The sequence below is a fragment of the Schistosoma haematobium genome, chromosome 2, assembly GCF_000699445.3.
Source record: "Schistosoma haematobium chromosome 2, whole genome shotgun sequence".
Classification (NCBI taxonomy): domain Eukaryota; kingdom Metazoa; phylum Platyhelminthes; class Trematoda; order Strigeidida; family Schistosomatidae; genus Schistosoma; species Schistosoma haematobium.
The window spans coordinates 3374556-3399777 of NC_067197.1; the positions used below are offsets into that span (position 1 = coordinate 3374556).

At 37.4% G+C, this 25222-nt stretch overlaps 2 protein-coding genes across 3 annotated transcripts; one reads left to right on the top strand and one right to left on the bottom strand.

The window, feature by feature from the left end:
- Positions 1 to 1459: 1459 nt before the first annotated feature.
- Positions 1460 to 2927, bottom strand: MS3_00006044 (uncharacterized protein; the record flags this gene model as incomplete). Its single annotated transcript, XM_012944401.2, has 3 exons — positions 1460 to 1586; positions 2658 to 2703; positions 2729 to 2927. 3 exons carry the CDS (start codon positions 2925 to 2927, stop codon positions 1460 to 1462), a joined length of 372 nt encoding a protein of 123 aa, XP_012799855.1.
- Positions 2928 to 8821: 5894 nt separating this feature from the next.
- Positions 8822 to 24941, top strand: MS3_00006045 (uncharacterized protein). Of its 2 annotated transcripts, XM_051214143.1 has the most exons (8): positions 8822 to 11083; positions 11474 to 11705; positions 14714 to 15517; positions 16848 to 16945; positions 19315 to 19565; positions 20309 to 20521; positions 22836 to 23021; positions 24085 to 24941. In XM_051214143.1, the coding sequence occupies exons 2-8, from the start codon at positions 11512 to 11514 to the stop codon at positions 24208 to 24210; spliced, it is 1872 nt and encodes a 623-aa protein (XP_051067277.1). In that variant the 5' UTR covers positions 8822 to 11083; positions 11474 to 11511; the 3' UTR covers positions 24211 to 24941. The 2 variants fall into 2 exon arrangements, with proteins under 2 accessions (XP_051067277.1, XP_051067278.1); XM_051214144.1 differs by having other exon boundaries at positions 8822 to 9458; positions 10818 to 11705; positions 14714 to 24941.
- Positions 24942 to 25222: the final 281 nt, after the last annotated feature.

Consider the following 25222-nt stretch of genomic DNA (forward strand, 5'->3'; position numbering starts at 1 on the left):
ATGAGACTCAGCCGGCGAACACCACTTCAATCGTGTCCTGGACCGTCAAACGACACATTCGAGAGGAGAATAGGCACTCATAAAAGCTATCTCGAAAAGTGTTAGTACGGGTTGTCAGCTGTTTGTTTTCATAACAAAAAAATGATCTGGAGCAAGCTTATTAGAAGAACTTATTTGAGATAAAACAGCACTCAAAGCTGATAACGATATACTAGGACAAATGTTAGTGCTATCGATCGAGGTGGTTCAATGACACTAGCAATAAAACGGTCTCTTAGGTGACAAAATGATGACGACTGTTATGCAGTGGATGCTACTTGGAAGGGCCTTCTGAGATAACCACGACAAACTGGACTCGTTCAATTAACAAATGACCTATTCAAATTAGATGGGAAGAGCGTTGCTAACTAGCAAACGTTGTGGTCATATCTTAAGGTTAGCACTTAACGCGAACTACCATTTCGTCGTACCCAGGTATTATGACTACCTTGAAGACCGTAATCCACAAACTACGTTGTTACTGTAATGTATTATTGAGAGTACTTGTAAAAATCAGAGTGCGACCACTGTGTGATTCGTTGATGTACGTTGGTTTTCTTTGACCTTGATGGAAACCGATAAACCGTTTGAAATTCGGTGATCTGATTGCCAGGTGATTTCGCCGGTTTAAGTTACACTTCTGAAGACGGTAATATACTACCATTTGGGATTGAAATCAAGTGTGCCGAGGATTTCCGAAAATTGACTACGTCGAATCCGTCACACAGAATTGAAGCTGCAGTTGATCTACGATGGTCTAAGCTTGTTCAAAAGCTCTAACCAACAGTTGTTGCTGATCTTAGGTCGCATAACAGATCCATTAGTTAATCATGTATTAACAGTTTGGATTTACGGTGAAGCAGGACCATCTGATTTCAACGATATGTCCGCAGCACAGGCATGCAAACATCATTCTGTGTGCATTTCATGTAATTCACGGTAATGTGCCGTAAAAGGCACGCTCCCACATTGTTTTGCGTGGCATCCAGAAACGCGATAGGTACTGGCCTATCACTATGTCTCTCCGGTTTATTATTCTGTAATATTGATTAAATCTAGTGAATAAATACATTAATAAAATTACCATCCAACCGTTTCCCAGTTACCGATCGAATCAATTAGGTTCTCATTATTTTATCTAAGGGCGCGAATTACATGAAATGCGCACAGAATGGTGCTTGCATGCTTATGTGTTATACGGACAGCCGCGCCTTCAGATCGTGCGCAATCCATCACAAGTGTTTCTGTCACTGTTGTGTTTCCCATTATCTCTTTGAATTTATCTAAAATCCATGTCACGTCGGCACGCTTTTCTTTTCGTGTCCACGCAAACATAACAGTACGTCCTCGACCCCAATTATCTGTCACCACTAACTGGAATAATGAATATCTACATAGTAGAATACAACGAAAAACATATTCACTTTTTATTATTAGTATTGTACGTAGAATCAATGCACAGATTTTCTGGATATTTCCTGTACAACTGTACTTGGTCATAACTACTGAAACATATTCTTGTGGCATATTTTCTAAATGTTCTCTCACTTCACCTTATTATTATTATTATTCACAAACATCTTATGGGTACATAAGTGTTGTGAAGAAACCATTTCGGGTTTCTTCAAAAAATGCAATAATACACAATTTTCAATAATGTCAGCATTCTACTTGCCATTAAAAAAAAAGAATTTAGAGCAATAATAGTAGAATATTAATAATAATAAATCGGGTCTGTGCAATTGAGAAGAATATTGAATTGAGTTTAAAGAAGGAAATGAAGAAAATAAGGGGATAGAAATAAAGGAGACGTGAAATACGCAAACAGTCTAATAGGCGTGTTTACGAACACAGAACAAGAATAAACGACTATGTGTGTATCGTTAAACTAGTAACAAAAAATAATTAAGAAAAAAAAACTTATAATTGCAGTAAGATATGACGCCAGAATAAATGTTTGTGCAGTTATAGTTTAGAGTGATGCTATGAAAGTTACAATTAAATGAAAAGGATAATAAAATATCAATATGTATGAGTAGTCATATATGCATAGTGGAGATAAAACGGGTCTGAGAATTTAATTTAAGTGTAACACAAGTTATTGTTTTAATTACAAACTTCGTAATCTTAAGAATATTTATTCAGAGGGAAGGAATGGAGTGAAAAGAAGTGAACACCTAGTGAAAGGTTTTGATCCATGATAAGAATAATAATTGTGTAATAAATATCAACCTCAGAAGGAAACCAGCAATTGCAAAAATAAAATAAAAATCCTTCAATGCACTCGGATAAATACATTTAGATTTATGTAATAGTATACGGAGTGAAACTGGATATTACTATAAATATTTGTGCAATAATAATTAACATTGATGCTATGAAAGTCACAATCAATTTCAAAGAACAATCTGGAGTTAAATATGTTTAGAAGGATAAGAAGAGATAAAAAGAATATCTAATGTGTCGGGGAACTAATAATGATATTAATAACGGAAATAATGATAAACACGAACATAATCAGATTTCATATATTAAGATAAATATAAATAAAATAAAATAGATGTGGAAAGATTTAAAGATTTTATTTTGCGTTCCAAGCAATTAAATGGATGACGGACCTTGTTTGTCTCAGCATATCCATTACGTGCTTCCGAGTACAACAACCTGAAATATATTTATATACACTTACCAGTAGAGAGTTCACCTTTCATAGCTTTGACATCGGCTACCTGCTTACCAGTTCTATCCTTGATACTTTCGATAACTTCATCTGCTGACTCACAGTGCATTATTACTGGCTTCAAGTTCTCTTTTTCTTCTGATGACAATCTTCTACTCAACGGATCACAAACCATCCATGAACTACTACAGGGATGGTTGTGAAACATGTTGTAAGATTTTATAACGTATTCTTGACCCTCCAATCTTATTTTTTATTTGAACACACAAATATTGGTGCAAGAGAGCTCCAATCTCATACGAAACATCGATTGACAGTTTAAAAACTTAGACCTAAAATGTCACACATTAGTTAAAGTCCTCACGGTTTTTATTCACTGTAAGACCTTCTGATTTACGTTTACGACCAAAGGTGCAACGAAACACCACGAACTAGCATTTATATCTCACATCCTTCAACAATCGACTTTCTGCGTGAACACAGTATGTGTGGGTTATCTGAGAAAACATAGGTTTATACTACCATACTTTATGGAAATCCGGTAGGACAATATTTTATGGGCGACCTTTGAACGAATTTTTAAGTGACCTTGGAACTATTAGCCAATCAGAAGAGAGTTAGCATAAAGTGAAAACATATTATAAATAACTTATGAATTACGGCGGATATTCTTGTTTTACATGATTTAAAAACTTGTTAAGGTTAGATAAAGGTTCAGATGTCCTGAAATCATAGTGCATGCGGTTAGGGTCAAGGTTAGGGTTCAGGTTTAGGGGTAAGGTTACGGGTTTGGTTAGGGTGCACAAACCCAAGTCTATGGAGGCATCTATACGCTCTCTAATTATGGGTATATATCGTTCTGCCAGGCTGCACGTACTGTAACATCTGCAAAAGCCGCAGCCAATATTACTGGTGACTTCATAATCCAGTTTTGTTCTGCATTCATTTGATTGCCGCAGTCACAGATACAAGAACTTCCTAATAGTCTCATCTGTTGTAGTCGCTCAAAAGTCACCTCTTCTCTAAAATCTGCTGTAAAACGATCAAATGTGAGCATCTCGTACTGAACTTAGCGCCGTGACCTTGAAATTCCTCAAACGCTTCTGATTGGCTCGTCCATAAATTAGAGTCTTACCGGAAATCTTTTAGCGCATTATCAAATTCAATCCAGCTTCCGAATCCCTTGTTCAGCATAATACGTTGAAACGCGTCGCTTACGTCCACTGAAGATTTACTTGGGCATGAAGCACTACAGACAAAGCGCACTATTTAAAAAGGACAGTGGTATTTTTCCTCGCTGAGTAAATTTCATTGTTTTGATCGTTTATTACGTATCAAGACTACTGTTTTCACTTTAATTGAATTTATTTCAGTTAAAGTATTCGACTAGAGTATCATTTTTACTGTTCTCTCAATTAGTTTTGTCGTTGGTACTCCTGAGTACCTCTTTTCCAACTGTATCTGTTAGTACTTTTGGTCCTAGTAGTCTACAGCTCTTCACTTTTTTGGTCATTGATTATTTTTTTGTTTCTGAGTATCATCGCATATTGAAAAAGAACCCCTCCTAAATGACCGGACAGTGTAAAAAAAAGCAGTTGCCAACGTCCGGGTTGTCGTTATCCGGTTGAAAGCGGCATGCAGTGCGACGAGTGCAAAGGCTGGTACCACGAAGTCTGCACGAACTTAACGCCTGCTGCTTTCAAACGGTTCAGTAAGAAGGGTTGTGTGTGGCTTTGTCAACAGTGCTGCTCGGATGCAAACAGCTTGTTAAACGAGGCCATCTCACTGGTTGATGCTGCAAAGAAGTGTTTTAGCAAGCATAGTCGGAACGCGTCAAACAGCACTCGATCTGTTGACACGCAAATCAACTTGAAGGAAACTAAGGTTAGTCCGATGATAGATGACTCACGCCCGTCAAAGAAGGAAAAGCAGTCTCCAATGGGGCTTGCCTTAAACAAAAGCCCAAGAAATGTAGGGTTTTCTGTTCCTCGTCTCCCAGATGGGATCCAACAGGAAAAACCTAGAAGCCTCAATCGCAAGGCTCGATCGGTTTCAAGCGGTAATCATAACCCGACCTCTCAGGTCGTCGACAAAACCCCAAATCCAACACTAGGTTTGACGCAACTGTTATTGCTTCTACCAGCACCGTTGACGAATGGGCACAGGTTGTAAGGAAGAAAAGTAGGGATACAAAAGGGAACCCTGGCCCCGTAAGAGTAGTTGAAAAATCGAAAGCTGATCATAGCGACAGATCAGTTATTTTCCATAGAATCAAGGAGAGCGAGAGCTCTGAACCTAAAGCTCGTTTTGAGCATGACATTGTACTGATTAGGCAGCTGCTTAATTAACTCATGCCTCAAAATATGACCGGGGTCACCTTGATATAGGTGTACAGAGTAGAGTCTAGCGGACTCGAAACCAAATCATTCCAGACTGCTTAAAGTGGTATTCGGCTCTTCGAACGAACGTGACCTGATTTTACAAAATGGACACAAATTAAAGGGTTCAGGAGTCTTTATCCGAAAGGAACTGTAGTGGCATTGGACAATAACCGCACAATCCACAAAGCTGAACGCGAGAATACTCAGAAAATAGATATTCAATATTTAACGCGGATAAATACCTAACGATGGAGAAGGCGCGAACAATGAATTGAATGGACTGGGTTTAGTCGGATGGCATGGCTCGGCCATGCAGGCGTGGTCCATCTGAATGTTATCTTATATCTTCTATTCGTATTAAATATATTGTTCCTTCTCTAGCTTAACGTTGTTCTACATCATGTATTGGTAATTGATACGATACAGTGAGTTGGCGTAGTCGATGGTGTGACTTCCACGTAAGATCTTATAGATTAGGCAGTTATATCATGACAAATCTACAAATTTAGGATTAGGTCTATTATTAGAGCAGCACTAATATCATAGTAGACCATAGTTCTACAGAACTACCGTTGGCAGGCCGTGTTAAAAGACGAGAAGCCGAGATAGAACTACAACTTAGGTTAGATGCTGGCGAAAAGGACCTGAAAATTGTAAATTTTCGGGTTGTAAGACTTCGACAGAGAATGATGCCGAAGCCACTCTGGGTGAAGCACGAAGGCACTTAAACAGTCTTCGGATCTGTTACACCGATGCACGAAGCTTACTTATTAAGCGATCGGAACTAGTTGTACAGATTGACTCTACAAATACAGAAATTATCGCAGTTACGGAAACCTGGCTGACACAGGCTACAGACAGTATGGCACTTGATTTCGAGGGTTTTACGTTAGTAAGGGCTGACAGAACACAAAAGCGCAAAGGAGGGAGAGTAGCTCTATTCATTAGGAATGCTATCTCATTTGCCATTATCGGTAGTGTGTCCCATGAGAGTGGGACGTGTGAATTAGTTAGTTGCCGCTTGAAATGCAGGGGACAAGAGCTGCTTGTTGGTTTGGTCTATCGCAGTCCATGCTGTGAGGCAAATGAGATCCAGTTAAGCAGTCTCAATACTTGGTCCCAAAGTGGTCGATGTCTAATCCCAGGGGACTTCAATGCACCTATGGTAGACTGGGAAAATCTGCGAACTAAATCGTTGGAGAATTCTTTCGAGCAGGAACTAGTTGATGTGGTTATCACATGTGCTCTAGTGCAACATGTGAAAGAAGCGACTAGGTACGATCCGGACACTGAATCATCCTTATTAGATCTTATACTGACCCACTATGAGGATGATGTTGCGAACCTCCACCATATGCCACCCCTTGGTAAAAGTGACCACGCAGTTTTAACTTTCGACTTCCATATAACTGCCAGTCATGAGCACACGTCAGTCCAGTACAGACCCAACGTCTGGAAAGCAAACATACCAGACATCATGCATTCAGCATCGTTAATAGATCGGACAATAGACCCAGAGTCCTCCATTCAAATGGCCTGGGATGCATTTCGAAATTCATACTTAAAAGTTACCACACCTCACATCCCTTGGACCACACCAAAGGGGCCGAAAACTCACCACCATGGTTCAGTAGGGAGGTCCGTATCCTTCTCCGTAAGAAAAGGAAAATGTGGGATAGATTTAGGTTACAGGGGACTGATGAGTCAAAATCTCAGTATCGAAAGGCTCGAAATACTTGTGCCTCGACCCTCCGTAAGTCTAGAAAATTGTACGAAGGAAAACTTGTTAAGGAATCCATATATTTTCCTAAACGCTTGTATTCTTATATAAACCAAAGGACAAAGAGAAGGGGAAATATTCCTTATCTATGGGGAGACAGTACTGCTTCATCATTAGTGGAAGACGACGTTGGTAAGGCTCAAGTGTTCTGGAACTACTTTAGCAACGTATATACCATAGAAGCGCCCTTCCCGTCAGCGTATACAGATCCCCCCATACATATACTGGATAGCGTGACCATTAAAGAACTCGATATCTTTGGTCTGCTGAATAAGCTTGACATAGGTAAATCCACGGAGCTCGATGAATTACATCCTAGGCTACTGAAGAAATTATTTAACTTCGTTGCAAGCCCTTTAAGTACATGCTTTAACCTATCCGTTACGCAGGGTCGTTTACCCAACGATTAGAAAAACGCCATAGTAAGTCGTGTGTTCAAAACAGGTACGAAACACAAACCTGAGAACTACCGCCCCGTTAGCCCAACTAGTGTGGTTGTTAAAATCTTAGAAAAGATTATTCGGAAGGAGCTGTTTAAGTATCTCGATAAAAACCGGATCCTTTCGGAGAAGCAGCACGGCTTCAGAATAGGTTACTCTTGTCTCACTAACTTATTAGTGGCTCGTGAAATCTGGTGCGTTCTTAAGGACCAAAAGCTACCTGTAGACGTCGCCTTCATTGATTTCAGTAAGGCTTTTGACAAAGTTCCACACAACCGGCTGTTATATAAGTTAAGAAAAGTCGGGATTGGAGGCAATTTATTGATGTGGATAAAAGACTTCTTAGTTGGGCGTCAACAAAGAGTAAGGGTGAACTCAAAGTTATCTAGCTGGGAAACTGTGCTTAGTGGAGTGCCCCAGGGTACAGTTTTGGGGCCAGTGCTATTCCTCTTGTATGTAAATGACCTTCCTAGTCTCCTATCATCATCGGTCTTGCTATATGCTGACGATGTCAAGATATGGAGAACGATACGATGTAAGAGTGATAGCTTAGAACTTCCAAATGACCTGAAGAGATTATCTGAATGGTCTCAAACATGGCAGTTGCCGATAAATACTTCCAAGTGGGTTGTGATGCATATCGGTCATCAAGGCACAGATACATACACTGAGCTACCTGTTGTCCAGACACACACAGACTTAGGAGTAATCGTTATCTAAGGCTTAAAGACCAATGCACATTGCCGTGCAATAGCCGCCAAAGGTTTTAGAACGTTATGGTCAATACGTAGAGCTTTTAGTCATGTCGACGCTAAAACGTTTTTGACTTTGTATACAGTGTTCGTACGTCCCAAACTTGAGTACTGCATACAAGCGGCTAGCCCCTGCTTAAATAAAGACAGTGAGCTTCTGGAAAAGGTTCAGAGGACGGCGACTAAGCTGATTCCCGGAATAGCGAAGCTTCCGTATGAAGTTCGACTGGCCAAGCGGAAGCTTTTCCCGTTGTCTTATCGCAGAACTAGAGGCGACTTGATTACAGTTTTCAAATTGCTTAGTGCCAAATTTGCACCTGAAATGCCCTCATTTTACTTGTCTTCCAAAACAGAGAATTTACGAGGACAATCCAAAAATGTTCATAAGCCGAGAACAAATTACTTGTCAGCTGACCATCGACTTTCCCATCGAATCATCAACGAGTGGAATTCACTACCTCAGCACGTGGTTGAGGCTCCATCCATCGACTCTTTCAAAAGAAAGTTGGATCAACTGAGAGACCACCATTGCCAGGACTAACATAGGCCATCGAGCCTCCTGTCCTTCCCAAACTGAAACTGAAACTGAAAGTCACATTACCTTATGTACTTCTTTCAAACAGGTCTCAAAATTGTCCCAACTTGTAAATCTTCGAGATAACATAGTATCATTGAAGATTCGTCCTATATCATGCATCATCACGATGGCATCGTGTTCGTTACTTGAGGAATGGACGTTACCAGACATGGTGTGGCTGAACTCAATTCAAATCTAAAAATGTCTTGATTTGACCGCTTCTGAAAATTTTCACGAATTGTCGATGTGATGCACCAATCATTTTGTGACTGTTTGACCTTCAAGTGCTCGCAATCCCCAACAGTGGACGATACCCTAGGAGCGTTGCCTATTTATCAGCTGTGTTTCCACAGAGAAGTCTGCTTTCGTCTTAATGCATGTGGGATTCTCCAGTATCTCACCAGAATGATGTACGCTTCAGTAACGAGATTTTATTCTCGGATAGTATTTTGACCACAACAGACTGATTATAATCGGTCCTCCACAAATTTATTGCTTTTTGCACACAGCAACATTCCATGTAGGGACTAGATTTCAGCCACTGAAAAGTTTTTGAAGTTTCTAGCGGTTTGTGTTAGCACTCCGAGTCTACGTAGGATTATTACCAATTTCTTTTCCTTTTTATTGTTAACATACCTAGGTTCCTGCCTGGAGGATTTGGTCATCCCCTGCTACTAGACACGGAAGCCTGTTAAGCGAAAGCTTCTTCTATTCCGTCCACAACCATTTGAACCATTTGAAGTTCTCGTATATTTACGAAAAATCGTTTATTTCCTTTTCTCAATACAGAATGCTTACTTTTAATCAAAGTGAGCTGTAAATCACATATCTACCCTGTTACTTGTTGCCTTTGTCACCGTAATTGCTTTTTTCTGGGAAACCTTACTGGTAAATAATATCAAAGTTTCATTTTTTGTGTTGGGCACCTCAGGGTGTTATATCTTAAAATAAGAGTTGCCGTCGTTTGACGGAACTGATATATAGCACCAGGACAATTCAGTTAACTCGTATAGCTGCAGCGTTTTCCACTCATACATTTCCTATTATAACACTCATCATATCTGATAAGATGGAGACAACATTTCTTAAAGTATATCTAGAATTTCCAGAGACATTTCTTAGATATATTTTGTTCTAAGACTTCGGTCGTCAACTGCAACGGTAAACGAAACACAAGTCAACACTTTTACTATCTATGACCCTTTAAATTTGTTTGTCCGGAAATCCATTTTAATTTCCTTGACCCCAGTCATCCAATGTTGCAGTTTATACCCAACTTGTGATTATTCACATGCACATTATGTATGATTTTCCATTCCGTTAGTAAGGCAATTTTTCTACAAAACTCACTGTGTAGATGTCTTAGATTTGATATTAAAATGCTTCTAATGATCAACAAACTTGGTAAATCAGTGATTCGAAATAGTAGTATCGTTGATTAGTGACTATTCTCTGTGGTATCTATAAGAATCTTGTTTTTACATACATCAAGCTCTAGAATCTCATACCAACATTCAGAATTGGAGTTCGCGAACAAAATTCCTTAATTTTGATTTGAATTGGACTTTATAGAGGAATCCTCCAAATAATCAAAAATCTGTCTCTGGACACTTGGATGAATATTTGAAAATTTAGTCATGTTGTTCGGGATGCTAGATCCCCAAAAATCACTTGAAAACGTCTTATTTTTGTATTTTGATTATGGAATTTTTAATTTCTCGTTTTTACTTCAAATGTGCCTATTTTCACATTCAGATTGTATTTCCCAGTTGGAAGTACTCTAAATGTCATCGGTTCGTTTCCTCTTTTAATATAATACTTTGTGACGTTTTTTAAGGACATTTTTATGCTGCATATATGCGATTACGTTGTGTGCTTGTTGTTATTGTTTCTGAGTGCTTGTGTGATGCTCTTTCGTCTGAACCGGGTCTTCTCCCTCTAGTTAGCAGGGCTGGGACACATCGGGATAGTTTAGCTTGTTTTGTCGTTGTGTCGCTGATCCCTCATAATTTTTTCAAACAGCACATTGAGTAAGGTGTATTAGTGTTTTTACATAATGTAACTCTTAATGACCATATTATTCCTTACATCTTATTCCGTGAATAGTGGTATGTTGTGCTATTCCATCTTCACTCTTTTTGTCTCTTAATTATTTGTTACTATTGTAGTCATTGTTTTAGTGTAACTTTTCCATCGGATCACTCTTCACTGTACTGATTTTAAATGTGGAGACATGAAATGACAGTTGTTTCTCTCGAATCATACAATACGTACTTGTGTAGCAATTTGAAAAAATCTATGAATGTCCAAACCTTGTTGTCTCATCGTCTCATAAATTTACCAGCTGCTGACTACCTAGTTAGTGTCTTCGCAATCATCTTGACCTGTGGCTGGAAACGTTGGATGATATAGCTAAAATTTATTTGTAGTACCAGTGAGTTGCTCAGTTTCTTTTCCCAGTCCCTATATTTTAATATTATTGCATACCTTTTTTCCTGTCTTTCGGAGTCACATTCTCGACTTTTGGTTCTTACCATCATTATTTCTGCTGTAGTTCCAACTTCTTTCCCATCCATCAGACCAACTTCGTCCCATTATCTGGATAGAGTGTAAAATGTTAAAGCAATGAACATACGTCCATACGTTGTTTGTAACTGACTGATTGTTAAAGTGTTATTTGACATGCCTCTATATTGCTCTGTGCATAACTTTGTCTGTCTGAACTGCATAGTATATTTTATCGCCTAAAGATGTGTAATAGTGTGTTTGCACCATCTTTAAATGTTTGTCGTTGTATTACTTTTAATCCTATTACGTTTCCTAGGTCTTGATAAATACCACGTGGATTACTAGATCATATTCATGAATTCACCAAATTCTAACCATCATTGTTTACTTCGTCACGATCCTGTTACTGCACGTGCCATTTCACGTTTAAGTCATGGAGTTGCTCGTTTGACTGCAAGCCTTAATCCCGATAGACAGTATCGACATTTTCGTACCAGACACGCAAAATCCAGGAACAGAACTGAATCAGAATCTATATTGAACGACCGGTGAGCCTCTTTTTACTTTATGTTGTACAGTCAGTCGAAATGTCATGCCACTCATTTTATTATTTTTGAGGGACCCCTGTTTCCTTAAAATGTCAGACCTATCAGTCCATATATATTTATCGTTTATATACTTAACCAAAATATCAGATTTCGCACCATATATCTAGCGCTTATATTCTTCTGGCTACCCGACACATGGATCGGGTTTCAAGGTATAAGGCAGTATTAACTTTATAGCTTGTAAAGAGATCTACATTATCGTACCAAATAACTGTTAGTCAAGCTGCGTACGTCATGTTTTTTGACCGGCACCTACATTTTCTCATTTTTCAGATGTCTTGATTACTTTAACATGAATCCACATGGTACAAGTTCATGAAGTCACTGAAAAGTGGACTGAGACATGTTGGTAGGTGTAGACTACCTGGTTGTGGACCGCGAGATGATAGCAATCGATGGTTAGAGACCCTGAATGACATGGCTCTAAATCACTTGTAATGGCGCAGGTGCATCCACTCTTTGTGTTCTCCCAAATTCTAATCTTCTGAATTCTTCATGTCCTTTTCTTTTTTCTCTTTCCAAATTTATTTCACTGTATTATACTCCTTGAATAACATCTTCAAACCCTAATTTTTCTGATTACAGCTTATAATTTTACTATATCTAGCACTACGGGATTTGAATCGACAACTGCATCTCTGTGCTAATGTGGTGTGGCAACTTGAACTGACGTATGTACGTACGAAGTTCTACGTTGTTACTGACTGACTGACTGACTATACATTGGTGAAGTCCTCGTCATAGTATTTGGATTTTTTATAAGCAACATAACGGAATGGAGTAGTCTTCAGATATTCAAGTTTTATCTATCCAGACTGAACACTATTTGGTAATTTGGGAGCTTAATGGAAACGATAAAAAGAATTGAATTTATGACAATGTAGTTGTATTGGGTTTCCATGCACTGACAACTCCTGATTCCTAATATAGTCTTATAGATAATGTATCTCACTTCGAGATATGAATACGGATAAAAAGCAGTTAAGATTTTGTCATTATGCTTTTCATACTATAAAAATGGTATTATTTCACAAGTTTACTAAGTCATTACTTGTTGCTTTGGGCCATCTTAGTAGATGTGGACTATTAGGTTAGAGACGTTGGATGCCGTGGCCTAACCCCAGCTTCAGTGCCACACTTTCATTCGTTCTCTATCTTAAAATCTTGAGTTGACTATCGTGTCAAATCATTCTTTAATCTTTCCTTTTCTGATTTAGATATCTCACGTTTTATTTCCCATTCCATCTAATATAACTAACCATATGATTTTGAGATGATGGAGAAGATTTGTAGCTCAGGTGGATGATTTTGATGGATTTTTGTTCTGTGAGCTGGATGGTTTGGTCGTGGAGCTTCATGGTTCTTCTGAACGACATCATCAGCACAAACTTCAGATAGAAGTGAAGTGTTCGAACTTCTCCATATGCGTTTCACAGCTTGCTCTGTACACCTCGATGTTGATTGGTTCTTATTGACCTTAAATTTGTCATTGTTTACTTCTTTGTTTCGGTTGTGTCTCCCACTGGTTTGATTTTTGTTGATTGCTGATTGACCTGAGTGCCAGGCTTCTAAAAATTCTCTGGTGCTTTTGGAATTTCCTCTGTCTAAGATTTCTACATTTTTCCAATCGAATGAGTGTCCGTAGTTGTCCACGTGTATTGATATAAGTGAGGAGATATCATGGCGTTTGACTGCTAATTGATGTTCATGTAGGCGAAGGTGAAGGGGGCGTCCGCTTTGTCCGATGTAGTGTGTTTCGCAGTCGGCACAATTTATTTTGTAGATGATGTTTGATTTGTTTTCCTTTGTTATTTCACCCTTTGGTTTGCATAGGATTGATTGTAGTGATTTTGTCGGTTTGTGTGCCACACATATCCCGAAGGTTTTCAACAGTCTCGTTGTGGTTTCTGATATGCCTTTTATGTATGGTAGGGCGATCCTTTTGTTGATTTCTCTGCTTGACTTGAGTTCTGATGCTGCGCGCAGTTGGTATTTTTTGATGAAGTTGATTGGGTAGCCGTTCTTTTGAAATACGTCCTTCAGGTATTGCTCTTCATTTTTTCGTGCTGCCAGTGTGTCCTCGCCCTCTTGTACAAAGTGTGTACGCAGTTGATTTTGTGAGCTTTTGGGTTGTTGCTATTGTAGTTGAGAATTTGATCCGTATGGGTCGGTTTCCTATACACTTGAGTTTCCATTTTTCTTGTGTCGGTCCTAGTGACCAATATATCCAAGAATGCTAGTTCGTTGTTTGACTCCTGTACACCTAATGAATAAAGCCATTAATAATAATAATAACGGATGCACACTACAGGATCCGCAAATACCAACACGCCAGAGAGGACCAAAAAATGAAGCTACAAAGGACACTCACGTCAGAACATTTGGAAATCTTGTCAACAGCCATCGAGATATCATGCAAACGACGCAGAGAACAAAGAAGAAACATCTTAAAGAAAAAACTAATCAAGATCTCAAAACCACCCATGGGAGAAAACACAAACAACTGCGTGATCAATCTGTCGAAACAACCACTAACGAATACGGAGGAACACCTACTCCGAAAGGGATTAAACTAAAATACAAGCGACGCCTCAAAACTGGAATTCTTTGCAGCACTAGAGTAATCAAGACAAAAATTTGGATTCGCTATATAGACGACACATTCGTCATCGTCAAAAAGAGTGAACTGGAAAACACTTACAAACGGATCAACAACGTTTTCAATGACATCAAGTTCGCAATGGAAAAAGATTACTAACTCTTCGTGTACATTTTGTCAACGTCCTCCATCCTCTATGCTGACTTGTGGTTCCTATAATTGAATGACTTATCTAACTGATTGTCGATATGTTTGATCTATGCAGCCAACCGTTATAAAACAATTTTTAACGAAAAATATTTTTTTCCCTAATATCTCTTTATTTCCTGCCTATTTTCTTATATCTTAGCCAATCTATTACAACAGGTTCAAAACGTAAATGGCAACCGGATAAAATTGAACTGGATACAATCATGGAATTGGAACATTCCACGGCTGTTTGTTTGAAACCTGTGCAATCACCACCATCATCGTTATTATTATCATCGTCATCATCAAACATGGAATCATTACAGCATGTATCCGTATCGATAGATGCTTTAAATTTACAAACTAAACCAATCCCACCCTTTTCTTGTTCAAATCCTATGTTGTATAAATCACTAAGCTCCGATCATATTGAAGCCGTGGGACGTTATTCTTCAGGATCGTCAATGCTTTCAATCACTGGATCATCAGATAATAATTCTGAGAGTGATGCTTCGTCACATGATGCTGACATTGAAGATGCAGATCATGGTGACTTAATCTGTTTCAAAGGTGGTAGATCGTTGACAAGAATTAGTAGACGTAAATCATCTATTCTCGATAAACATTCTTATGAATTATGGAGACCAATGGATACTGTGTATCATGCTTCTGGGGGAGGCGGTGGTGGCGGTGATTCATCGGACGGCCTGTCAATAAATATTAAAATTCCACGATTAACATCAATACACTTACATAATACAACTGGATTATATTGTGAACATTCATCGTCTAGGTTATCACCGGTTATCTCATCTAGTTATCAACAAACTAAAAGAAATACTATCAGTGGTATGTTAGCCTCGTCATCATCTGATACAAATCATTGTCGCCGTGGTCGTCGTAACAAGAAATGCAAGTGTAGACCGCGAAATAAGAGTGATACTACTGATGATAAACATGGAGAGTAAGTATATACATTTTTCTACTATTGTTGCCGAGTGTATAATATTCAATTGTGTTTATCTCTCACTTAAATATATATTTATTCAAAATTTAAAAGAATTTCATACGCTTAGTTCCCTGTATTATTTTAAGGAGAGCAAGAACAGAGAATTAAGTAGAATGACATAAATTCATTTTATGTCGTTAGGTTCTCATCAGTTGCTTATAACCTATAATATTTTAGAATCAAGATTATCGTAGTGTTTACATACTTCTCAAATTTGCCGAAGCCATAACTATCAAACGCTTCAAGTTGGATTTATTTATCTAAAAGGAGACACTTGCGAATCCTTCTTTACCATGGTGACCTTATCGTCAGCTCATTACGTCATTCTTGCATTTTTTCTCCTACTTTGACTGTATCATTTCCTTTAAATTCATAGTTTTATTTTTAGCTAACTGATCTCAGCTCATATCATTCTTAATTGCAATTAATTTATGTCCAACTACTTCATTACGTAACCAATTAGTTATCTTAGCTATATGATCCCTTGTTACTATGTCTGATGATCCAGAATCTTCACTTAGGTATTACATTTATTTCCAACACTGGGTGTCTTCACTTTCATTACTCCACCATGATGATAAGTATCCAATTTTACTGTCCCAAATTCGTAAGCTTAACGGTAATTTAGATCTTAAAATATGACAGGTTGTAAACTGCTAATGAGAACCTAGCCACATAAAATGAATCCATGTTACTCTTCATATTTCTTTGCTTTTGCTCTCTCTCTCCCTTAGATAGTTTGACGTAGTCGATAAGAATCCAGAGTCTTAGACGTTTTATCTTAGTTGATACCCGTTTATGGGGCGCATTTGTAATGTCACTCTCGGGGTTCGATCCCACATCACACAGTACCACAAGTAACCTGGATGATATGGTAGTGTAAATGGTAAACATTCAACTAACAGGTCACAGATTCAAATCCTTGTCCAATTCCTTCAGTTCAGGCAACTAGAAAGCATCACAGGCAAATAAAAAGTATGAAATAACTCAGCCTCAAATGCAGTAGAATATGACGAATGGATACTACCGTACCATTGTGGCTGACTTTGAGTTGTCATCCAATGTATGCAGCCATAGTTTATGGCTATTACGCAGGCTTTAACGAGAAATTTTATTTTATAGAGAACATATATTATTGAATAAATCAATTATTAATAAGTATTCACTAACACCGTCATTGAGTATCCATAGATATCTACAATTCATGTATGGAACCTCATAAAAAATTTATTGTTACTGAAAAAATGTTATCGTTGCTATTATTTATCATTTATTCCTCTATTAGACATATCTGTCATAAAAGTTGTATCAAAAATGGCTCACATTCTTCGTCTAGTTCATCATTGTCAACTGAAGAATCATCCGATGAGAAACGTTCGAAAGGTATATTCAAATATATTTTATCAAGTTAATTTCTACAGCCTTATTTACCCAGTTAATCTTCTATACATTTTGATATTATTTAACTATTTAATATACGTAAACGGTTTAACATCGAGGATACTGTGCACTACTAGTTTAACAGTGTGTCATTCCACTTGGAAATAATACACAGTAAGACTGGATTGGCAAAATGATAAAAATGTTATCAGTATGAGTTTGTAGAGATTGTTGAGTTTATTTGAGATCACGAATCGATCGAAGTTAGACAACCATTGGAAACCTGGAAATATTGGAATGGCTTTCTCCCTAGTATGGGAATCCCCGGCAGTTTTCAATATCGCGGATTGATTGAAGTTAGATTTGTACATTATTGGGTTCTGGATTAGTGATTTAGAGGCTAAGCGTTCGCGCGTGAGACGGGTCCTGGGTTCGAGTCTCACGTGCGGGATCGTGGATGTTCACTGATACGAAACGGCCGTCCAGTGCTTCCAGATTTTCACTGGTGGTCTAACATTTATCGGTTCATGATTTTATTGAAATGCCACTATCACCATAACCCCAAACTGAACATATATCCTTATTGTATGGTTATTAAGCAGCTACATTACTGTGTCTATGTATTCTGTTTATCATAAGTTTTCTGTTGACGCATTAGCTAGTCATACGACTTACTATTCCTAATTTGTTACCACTCCATTACTCACCTTTTCTCTCATTTAGAGCCACTTTTGGCTTGTTCAGGTATAATTGTTACTTTTCATTTCGTGATGTGATACGTTCCTGCATGTCTGTATATAAACCATTTCTGTTGAGAAATAATTATAGTGGAAATTGCTTGTTGACCCAAGGCAGGGCATAGAGAGCAGCTTGTGATGGGTTTATTAGAACTTAGCTGTTGGCTCAAGATTAATAGTTCTTGTCAGGAGTGTGATTGGCGGGTTTGGATACACTAGACTATCGAGGAAAAACGAGACGCGAAATGGACCAAATTAAAATTGGGATTTTGATTGTTGACTTGGCACGTGATATTGGTCAACCGTTCTAAGGTTATATGAGGGGGATTATTATTATTATTATTATTATTATTATTATTATTATTATTATTACTAAAGTAGTTGTATTATTCAGTAATCAAAACAATCTTAAAAGACCTATGTTGTTTAATTTGGCTACATTTAACAGTATATTATACTGGTCAAATTCTGAAATGATCTTTTTTCCCTACGTAAATACCGTTTCTGGTGTTTAACATGACTCTTTAAACTGAATTATGCCATTTTTACGTTAAAATATATAATATTGACGTCCAACTCTCGCTGGATGACCTCTAACAATTATAATGATAATAAAATGTTTCCATAAGTATATTAGGTCTGATCAATATGCGAGATACATAAGATGATCCCTGTAATTCTTTTACCACTTGGTGATGTTAAAACAAGTTAGTCGCACGATACGGGATTTATTACAACTGCAAGTCAGAATACTTACTTAAAATTCGTATCAATAGTACAGAATCTCAAGATATGTTCTCTATTAAATATTTCCTCACCATCTGTTGACACTTGTGATATAACAAACGACAACGAACTGAGCTAATTTTAACAAGACAAATTAAAATAGGTAGATGAATAACTAGTACATGAATCTTTAATGTAGTCAAACAAATCAATAACACTGACCCTGGCAGCCACATTGACAGATGCTATCAACTGTATTATAGCATAAAATTTAGTGGTTATGTGCTATGATAGTTTTCTTTTATCTTGTGCTGAAATAGTACTATATTGCATATCTGTTAGTGTACGTGATTTGGAGCACAAGCTAGTGGCTATCAGGACTCAGTAGCTAAATGGATAACGCGGTGGCGTTTGAAACGAACGGTATTGGGTTCGAGTCCCGGAGTGAACATCAACAGTAAGATGCAGGTACATCCTTTTGACGAGTCCCAAATAGGATGAAACGCGCATCATGGATTTCACTGCTAGTCACCATCCATCTTTGCTTACAAGTCTATATTTAGTTTGTCTTGAAATAATAAATTCAGCTGTAATTCGCTATTTATTGTCCAACTATACCTTAATGTTGACTTAACGTAACTAAATATTTCTCTGTGTTTATCATACACAAAAGTGTTTCTTTTATGTATTCCAAGATTATCTATTTTTAAATACAAGAATCATTTCACATCTGATTAATCTTTGGAAACTAGCTATTAGTGAATGATTGTTTCATCCTATATATTCTTTTAAACTCCACCATTATGAATCAACAATGATCCAGTTTGAATTAACGTTTCCTCAGACTCCCCAGTCTATATTTAGTGGTTAATTATTTACAGTTGTAATGTTATTTTTCATATTTCGAAGGTTTCATTGTATACAAACATCGATTCACCTCTATACCGGAACATCAGAACACTTGTGATACTCATATGATGAATGTGACTTGTCGTAATAAGAAAACTATTCAAAAAATCATCAAATCACCATCTACCATAACAGATAACAATCGTTGTAAAACAGTTGTTGATCCGTTCAATTCAAAATATCAGTTAGATGATTCAACTAATTCAACTCTAGATGAACCTGTTGATCCGGAACTGGCTAATCTTTTACATGTAAGATCAGGTATTTTATCTCTCCATTCTTTTTTCTTTAATTGTTTTTCCACATGGAAGTACCGAGACGGATAGAAAATAATCAATGCAAGTTGTAAAGATTAGTAGCAAGAGATTGGTTGCATATTAGAGTGAAACATCTTTTCAGTTCTCTTTAGTTTCTGATAGTTTTCCAGACGATACTAATTTGTGATGTAGTTTTCATGTATATTATTATTGGCTCTTAAAATCTATAACAAAGTAACTTTGTATGAATATGGAGGATTTACTTGGAGTGGGACAACCGAGATTCCCAACCAACGATCTACATGGGTTATGGGATCCTGAAGGAAAAAAAATAGAGTATGAACCTATTTTTGTTCACTGGCTACTATGAAACTACATCTCCTAACGTTACTCCACTACCTCATGGATTAGACCTGTAAGTCAAAGGCTTGGAGAGTGACCTCCTCTCTGTGCCCACCAGCCCGATTAAAGCGCCTGTCATACGCTTTTCATCCTCTCAATTTCGTAGACAACACCCGCACCGAGAGAAGGCAGTGAGTATGACTTCCCTGGCAGTGGTTGTATGCACTTGGCCATGTGAGAACATTTCGAGAGTGAGAGTTGACTCTCCGCACTCTTGAAGGAATATTATTCCTTAGCCTAACAATCATCTCTTCAATTTATCTATATTTATATAAATTATGATTATGTTCATTTGTTTGATTATGTTTTGCTTTTTTCCTTATAATCTTAATAAGGGAACTTGGCCATTATTAAGTACCAGAGCAAAATTAAATTATACAAAAGCAATGAATTTATCTAATTCAAAACGATATCCTAATTTAAAAAAACGCAATACATCTAATAATCATAAAATGAAAGAGGATTCAAAATCTATCCAACAAAATTCAATTAAATTTCTTCCATCTAAATTAAATCAATTTTATATACAAAATTATTCAATATGTAAGGTAAATTTTGATTTACAATAATTATGTTTGTTTGTTATTTTATTATTATTACTATACTTTTTGTTATGAGACCCGAACGTTGTTGCTACCTTGATGTGGTGGCTAGGCTTGCCCATCGTGATGAACCAATCCAGCTATACTAGCTGGAACAATCGTTCCTCAATATCCTACCATGCCAGACAGGTCGGTCGAAAAGCGGTAAGACTAAAAGCAGCGAACCCAAGGTTCGAGAGAGAAGTCGTACTGCTGACTGTACAGAGGTATGACAGCAGTATGGTGTTTCCTTCAGACAACCGGTATAACAGTGACCCTGCCTTCGCACAAGGGATGGTGGGGTTAGAAAAGATCGACCCTAAAAATGCACACCTCGCCTTATCCCACAGACATCCGTCTCTGGCGGTAAGATTTCAATAAGTACGGAGCTAACACGAAAACTACTCACAAAATGGTTGTGTGACCGACCTCAAGCGGTTGTCTCTTGAGCATTGCGGCCACGCTCTCAGGTCACTAAAACCACCTCTAATCCAATTTCCTTTTCAGGTACCTCCAGAAGAACCCTTCCACGGTGTGGGCAACCGGGAAGTGATAACCGTCTTCATACCTATAACAGCACTCAAGACCATTGTACTCATAACCAACCTCCGTCTTTTGACTGACTGACTTTTGTTATGAGAGTGTTAGAGAGAGATACAGGGAAAATGGTAAAATCTGAAAATTTCTAGATTTTCAATCGAATTATCAAAAAGTGATAAAAATCAAAGTAATAACCCATTAAAATTCTTAAACTACTTACTCAAGTCTGTTACTCCCAACAGAGCATAGACCGCCGGTTAACATACTCCAACCCATTCTGTCCTGGTCCTTTATTTCTAATCTTATCCAATTGTTGTTCATTCTTTTCATATCTGTCTTAATTTCTCAGTGTAATTTGTTATTTGGTCTTTCTCTCTTCCTTTGTGGTTGAGGATTCCATGTGAGGGCTAGCCTCGCGACGCAGTTGGGTGCTTTCCTCAATATGTGTCCTATCCACTTCCAGTGATTCTTCTTGATTTCTTCCTCCGCTGGGATCTGGTTTGTTCTCTCCCACAGTAGATTGTTGCTGATAGTGTTAGGCCAACGAATCTGTACTATTTTGCGTAGACAACTGTTAATAGATACCTGTATCATCTAGATGAGGGCTTTCATCATTTTCCAAGTTTCCGCTCCATACTGTGTTGACATTTGTATTGAAAATCCTGACTGGTGTTGATTGACAGTTGTTTTAAATCCCAGATGTTCTTCAGTCGTGAATATTTCTTCGATAATGTTGACTTCGGTAAATTGAATTGTTTGTGACGAATATTATGTTTATTTTTCCTTTAGTGCTGATTGATTTTCATTGATGAAGTTAAAATATGGGCCATAAGTCGAATTAACTGAACATAGCTCGTACTATGTTGAGATGTTAAGTGGCTAAAAGTACTCAGTTACTTCGATTAATGGAATCCGATAAATATCAACCTGACATTGGCCAGTACTCAGTGATTATTCAGTTGTAAATATCTCTGTTCTACAGGAGGTCAGTCGTGATCTGAATAGTTCTATGATAACATAACAGACTGTGAAGCTAGGTGACTTGGGTTCTAATCCCTTGGAGCACATTGGTTTTCTCAACATTGCAGGTACACGTCGCTGACGAGTACCAACTAGCACGAAACGCCGTGTAATCAGTTTTTTTCAAATCTTAACTCCTATTAGACCACAAGTTACATCCACCCCAGTGTCTAATCAGATAATAAAGTTAGCAAGTACATCTCTTCTCTGTTTTATTCTATTTGATTGGATAATTCCATTCATACTATCCGTATTAATTTCTTAATCACACACCATCATAAATGATAAAATGCACTATATGCATGACTACACCATAAGTTAAGGAGCAACTTAATAATTAATTAACAGTGAATTGAGAAAAGTAAAGTGTACAATAATACCTTATGTGCCATACCAAAGATATCTATTAGAGTTATACAATAAACACCTTGACAATAATTCTTCATAGGATAGATCTACGAATTACAGGTTTCTCGATATTCGTCTCGTTATAATAGTTTCCTATTATATCAGATAACAATGTTTATGCTAATTTTATTTAACATACCTCAGCTAGTTTCTTGTTATCAATTACTAATGAATAAAGTATCATTATTTCCCGATACAAGACCAGGTATGGCAACTTGGACCAATGCACATGTGTGCCTGGTCCTACGTTGTAGCTGATTGACTGACAAAATCAGCTTATAAATATAATTCTCTCTGTGATATTTTTCCTCAGACTGATAAATCTAACCGTCAAATGCCTACACCTCCATGGATGATTAGTGACAATGAGTCATTACGGGATTCTGATGAATTTGACTCTGATCATAATAAAAAAGTACATACTCCCTGTGTGAACAATCAACGTCCATGTATTGACAATTGGAAAGCAGAAGTGTCCAATGCTAAACCATTAAACGAGGTAAATTTCACTTTTATTTTCTTTCTGTTAAATTTCGGAAATTCAAAACTTGCAAATAGTGATCAGTTTTGTACTCAAAAGAATCTTAAACAAACAGTTCCCAACTGCTTCTTAGTCTCTAAACTTCCTTCATTATTGGATTTAAAATAAGAAAAGAAAAGACGCAGATAGCCATTCACGACATTGTTCGGATATTCGCTTACCAAGTGCATACTTTGTACGCTAATCGGTAATTGCCCACTTAGTCAATCACAATGTATAACCTTGTATGTATGTACATCAGTTCAAGTTGACATACCCCATTAGCACACAGAGATGAAATTGTCAGATCAAACCCTACAATAATAGAGGTAGTTGCAATATCAATAGTAGTAGAAAAGATTAAGCATCGAATATGTCATTTAAGAAGAAAATAGAAATTAGTGGGATATGAACATAAACAAGACTATGAGGAAACTAGAATTTGGGGTAAGACAGTTAATGGATGGACCTGCGTCATTACAAACAAACCTGAGCTACGTCACTTAAAGTCCCTAACCACTGGTTATGATAATCACATTGACACCAACCATGTTGTCCACACCTGTTAACATGACTCAGTCAAAATGGTAATGACTTCTTGAACTGATGCCACGTTCTGGTTTGACCGCCCTTACATTTCTCTAACCGACTCCCACAACAGACGATATCGTCCGTCCAAGTAGGCATCGTATTCCGACATTAGAAAGCCTAGTATTTGTAGTCACTATTTGTTAATAAGTGTACCAGCGATTGATCTCCACCGCGATGCGCACTGCTGATGAGTCCCATGGTATGACAGAAATATCATCCAGTAATGCTTTTTAGTTCTCTGTGCTTGTTTAGCTAATGACAATCTGTTTATATAGACGAAAAACTGAACAATCGCAACCAGTTCCCCAAATAGTGATAACTATTTGATCGATTAAAGATTACAGTAGCATTGTAAACATAAATGCTTTTTGAGACCTGTTTATTCTTTCTCTACCTTTAAAATAATATTCCATAACAATGTACTTTGGATTACTTTTGTTTTGTTTTGTAGACCAATAAAGGTCATCGTTTATTGCAAAAACTTGGTTGGAAACCTGGTGATAAATTAGGGCAAAATGGTAAAGGTCTAATCACACCAGTCAACTGTAAAGAAGATAGTCATTCGTTTGCGATATGATTGAGACATCCCCTTTTTAAGTATTTTTTGTAATTACTAATCTGTTTTTCACGCTGCAAAGTGCTTGTATATAAATAGTATGTAATTCTAATGTTACAATCAGATATGGTGCTTTCTTTTGTTGGAAATAACATCAAAGGACTAAATTTTAATCATTACATTTTACATATTCAAATGTGTCCTTCAATTGATATCTACTTACGTACTTACTTACGCCTGTTACTCCCAGTGGAGCATAGGTCGCCGACCGGCATTCTCCAACCCACTCTGTTCTGGGAACTGATTTTTACTTTCATGTATATACTGTTGTTAATGTCTTTTTCCATGAATCAATCAAAATAGTCTGTGATTCCTTTTTTGTCTTTTTCCAATGTTGAATTTTTGTTCCTAATCGGTGTTCTTTCTTCTTTCAGTCTTATTCAGTTGAATAAATTGTTTGTTTAATAAATTACTTCTGATGATGTTGTGCATCGACCCCCACTTGTTATAGGAATTTCCTTTAAAACGACTATGAAAAAAACATCTTGATTAAACTATTTACCTCACGGAATATAACATTATTTAATTATTTGAACACATAAATATTGGTACAAGGGGGCACCAAATATATATGCGCCACACAAAACAATGAGAGTGGGAAGAGAGAAAAAAGAAGGTAAGGAGCATAAAAGAAAAAAAAGAACAATAACCACCAGATTAGTGTAACATAGTGTAGTAATAATAATAATAATGGGGGAGACGGAAAGATACAATCGGAAGAAATCTTTCAGTTAAGGAAGATACAACCACTGTTTATGAAGAAAGTAAAAAAAGGTTACAGCAAGATCGCCACTGGCTTCTATTCTGAGCCATATCTGATAACGTCTCTAGCCACTGTGTTGCACCATCTCTCGGACCCCAGCCAGGGGGTCATGAAGGACCAACAGAAGCCAGTCCTGTACAGCTTTCTTTCATACCACGACACAATGTCATACACTGCCCACCTCTGTTTTTTTTCTGACCAGTCCCAGAG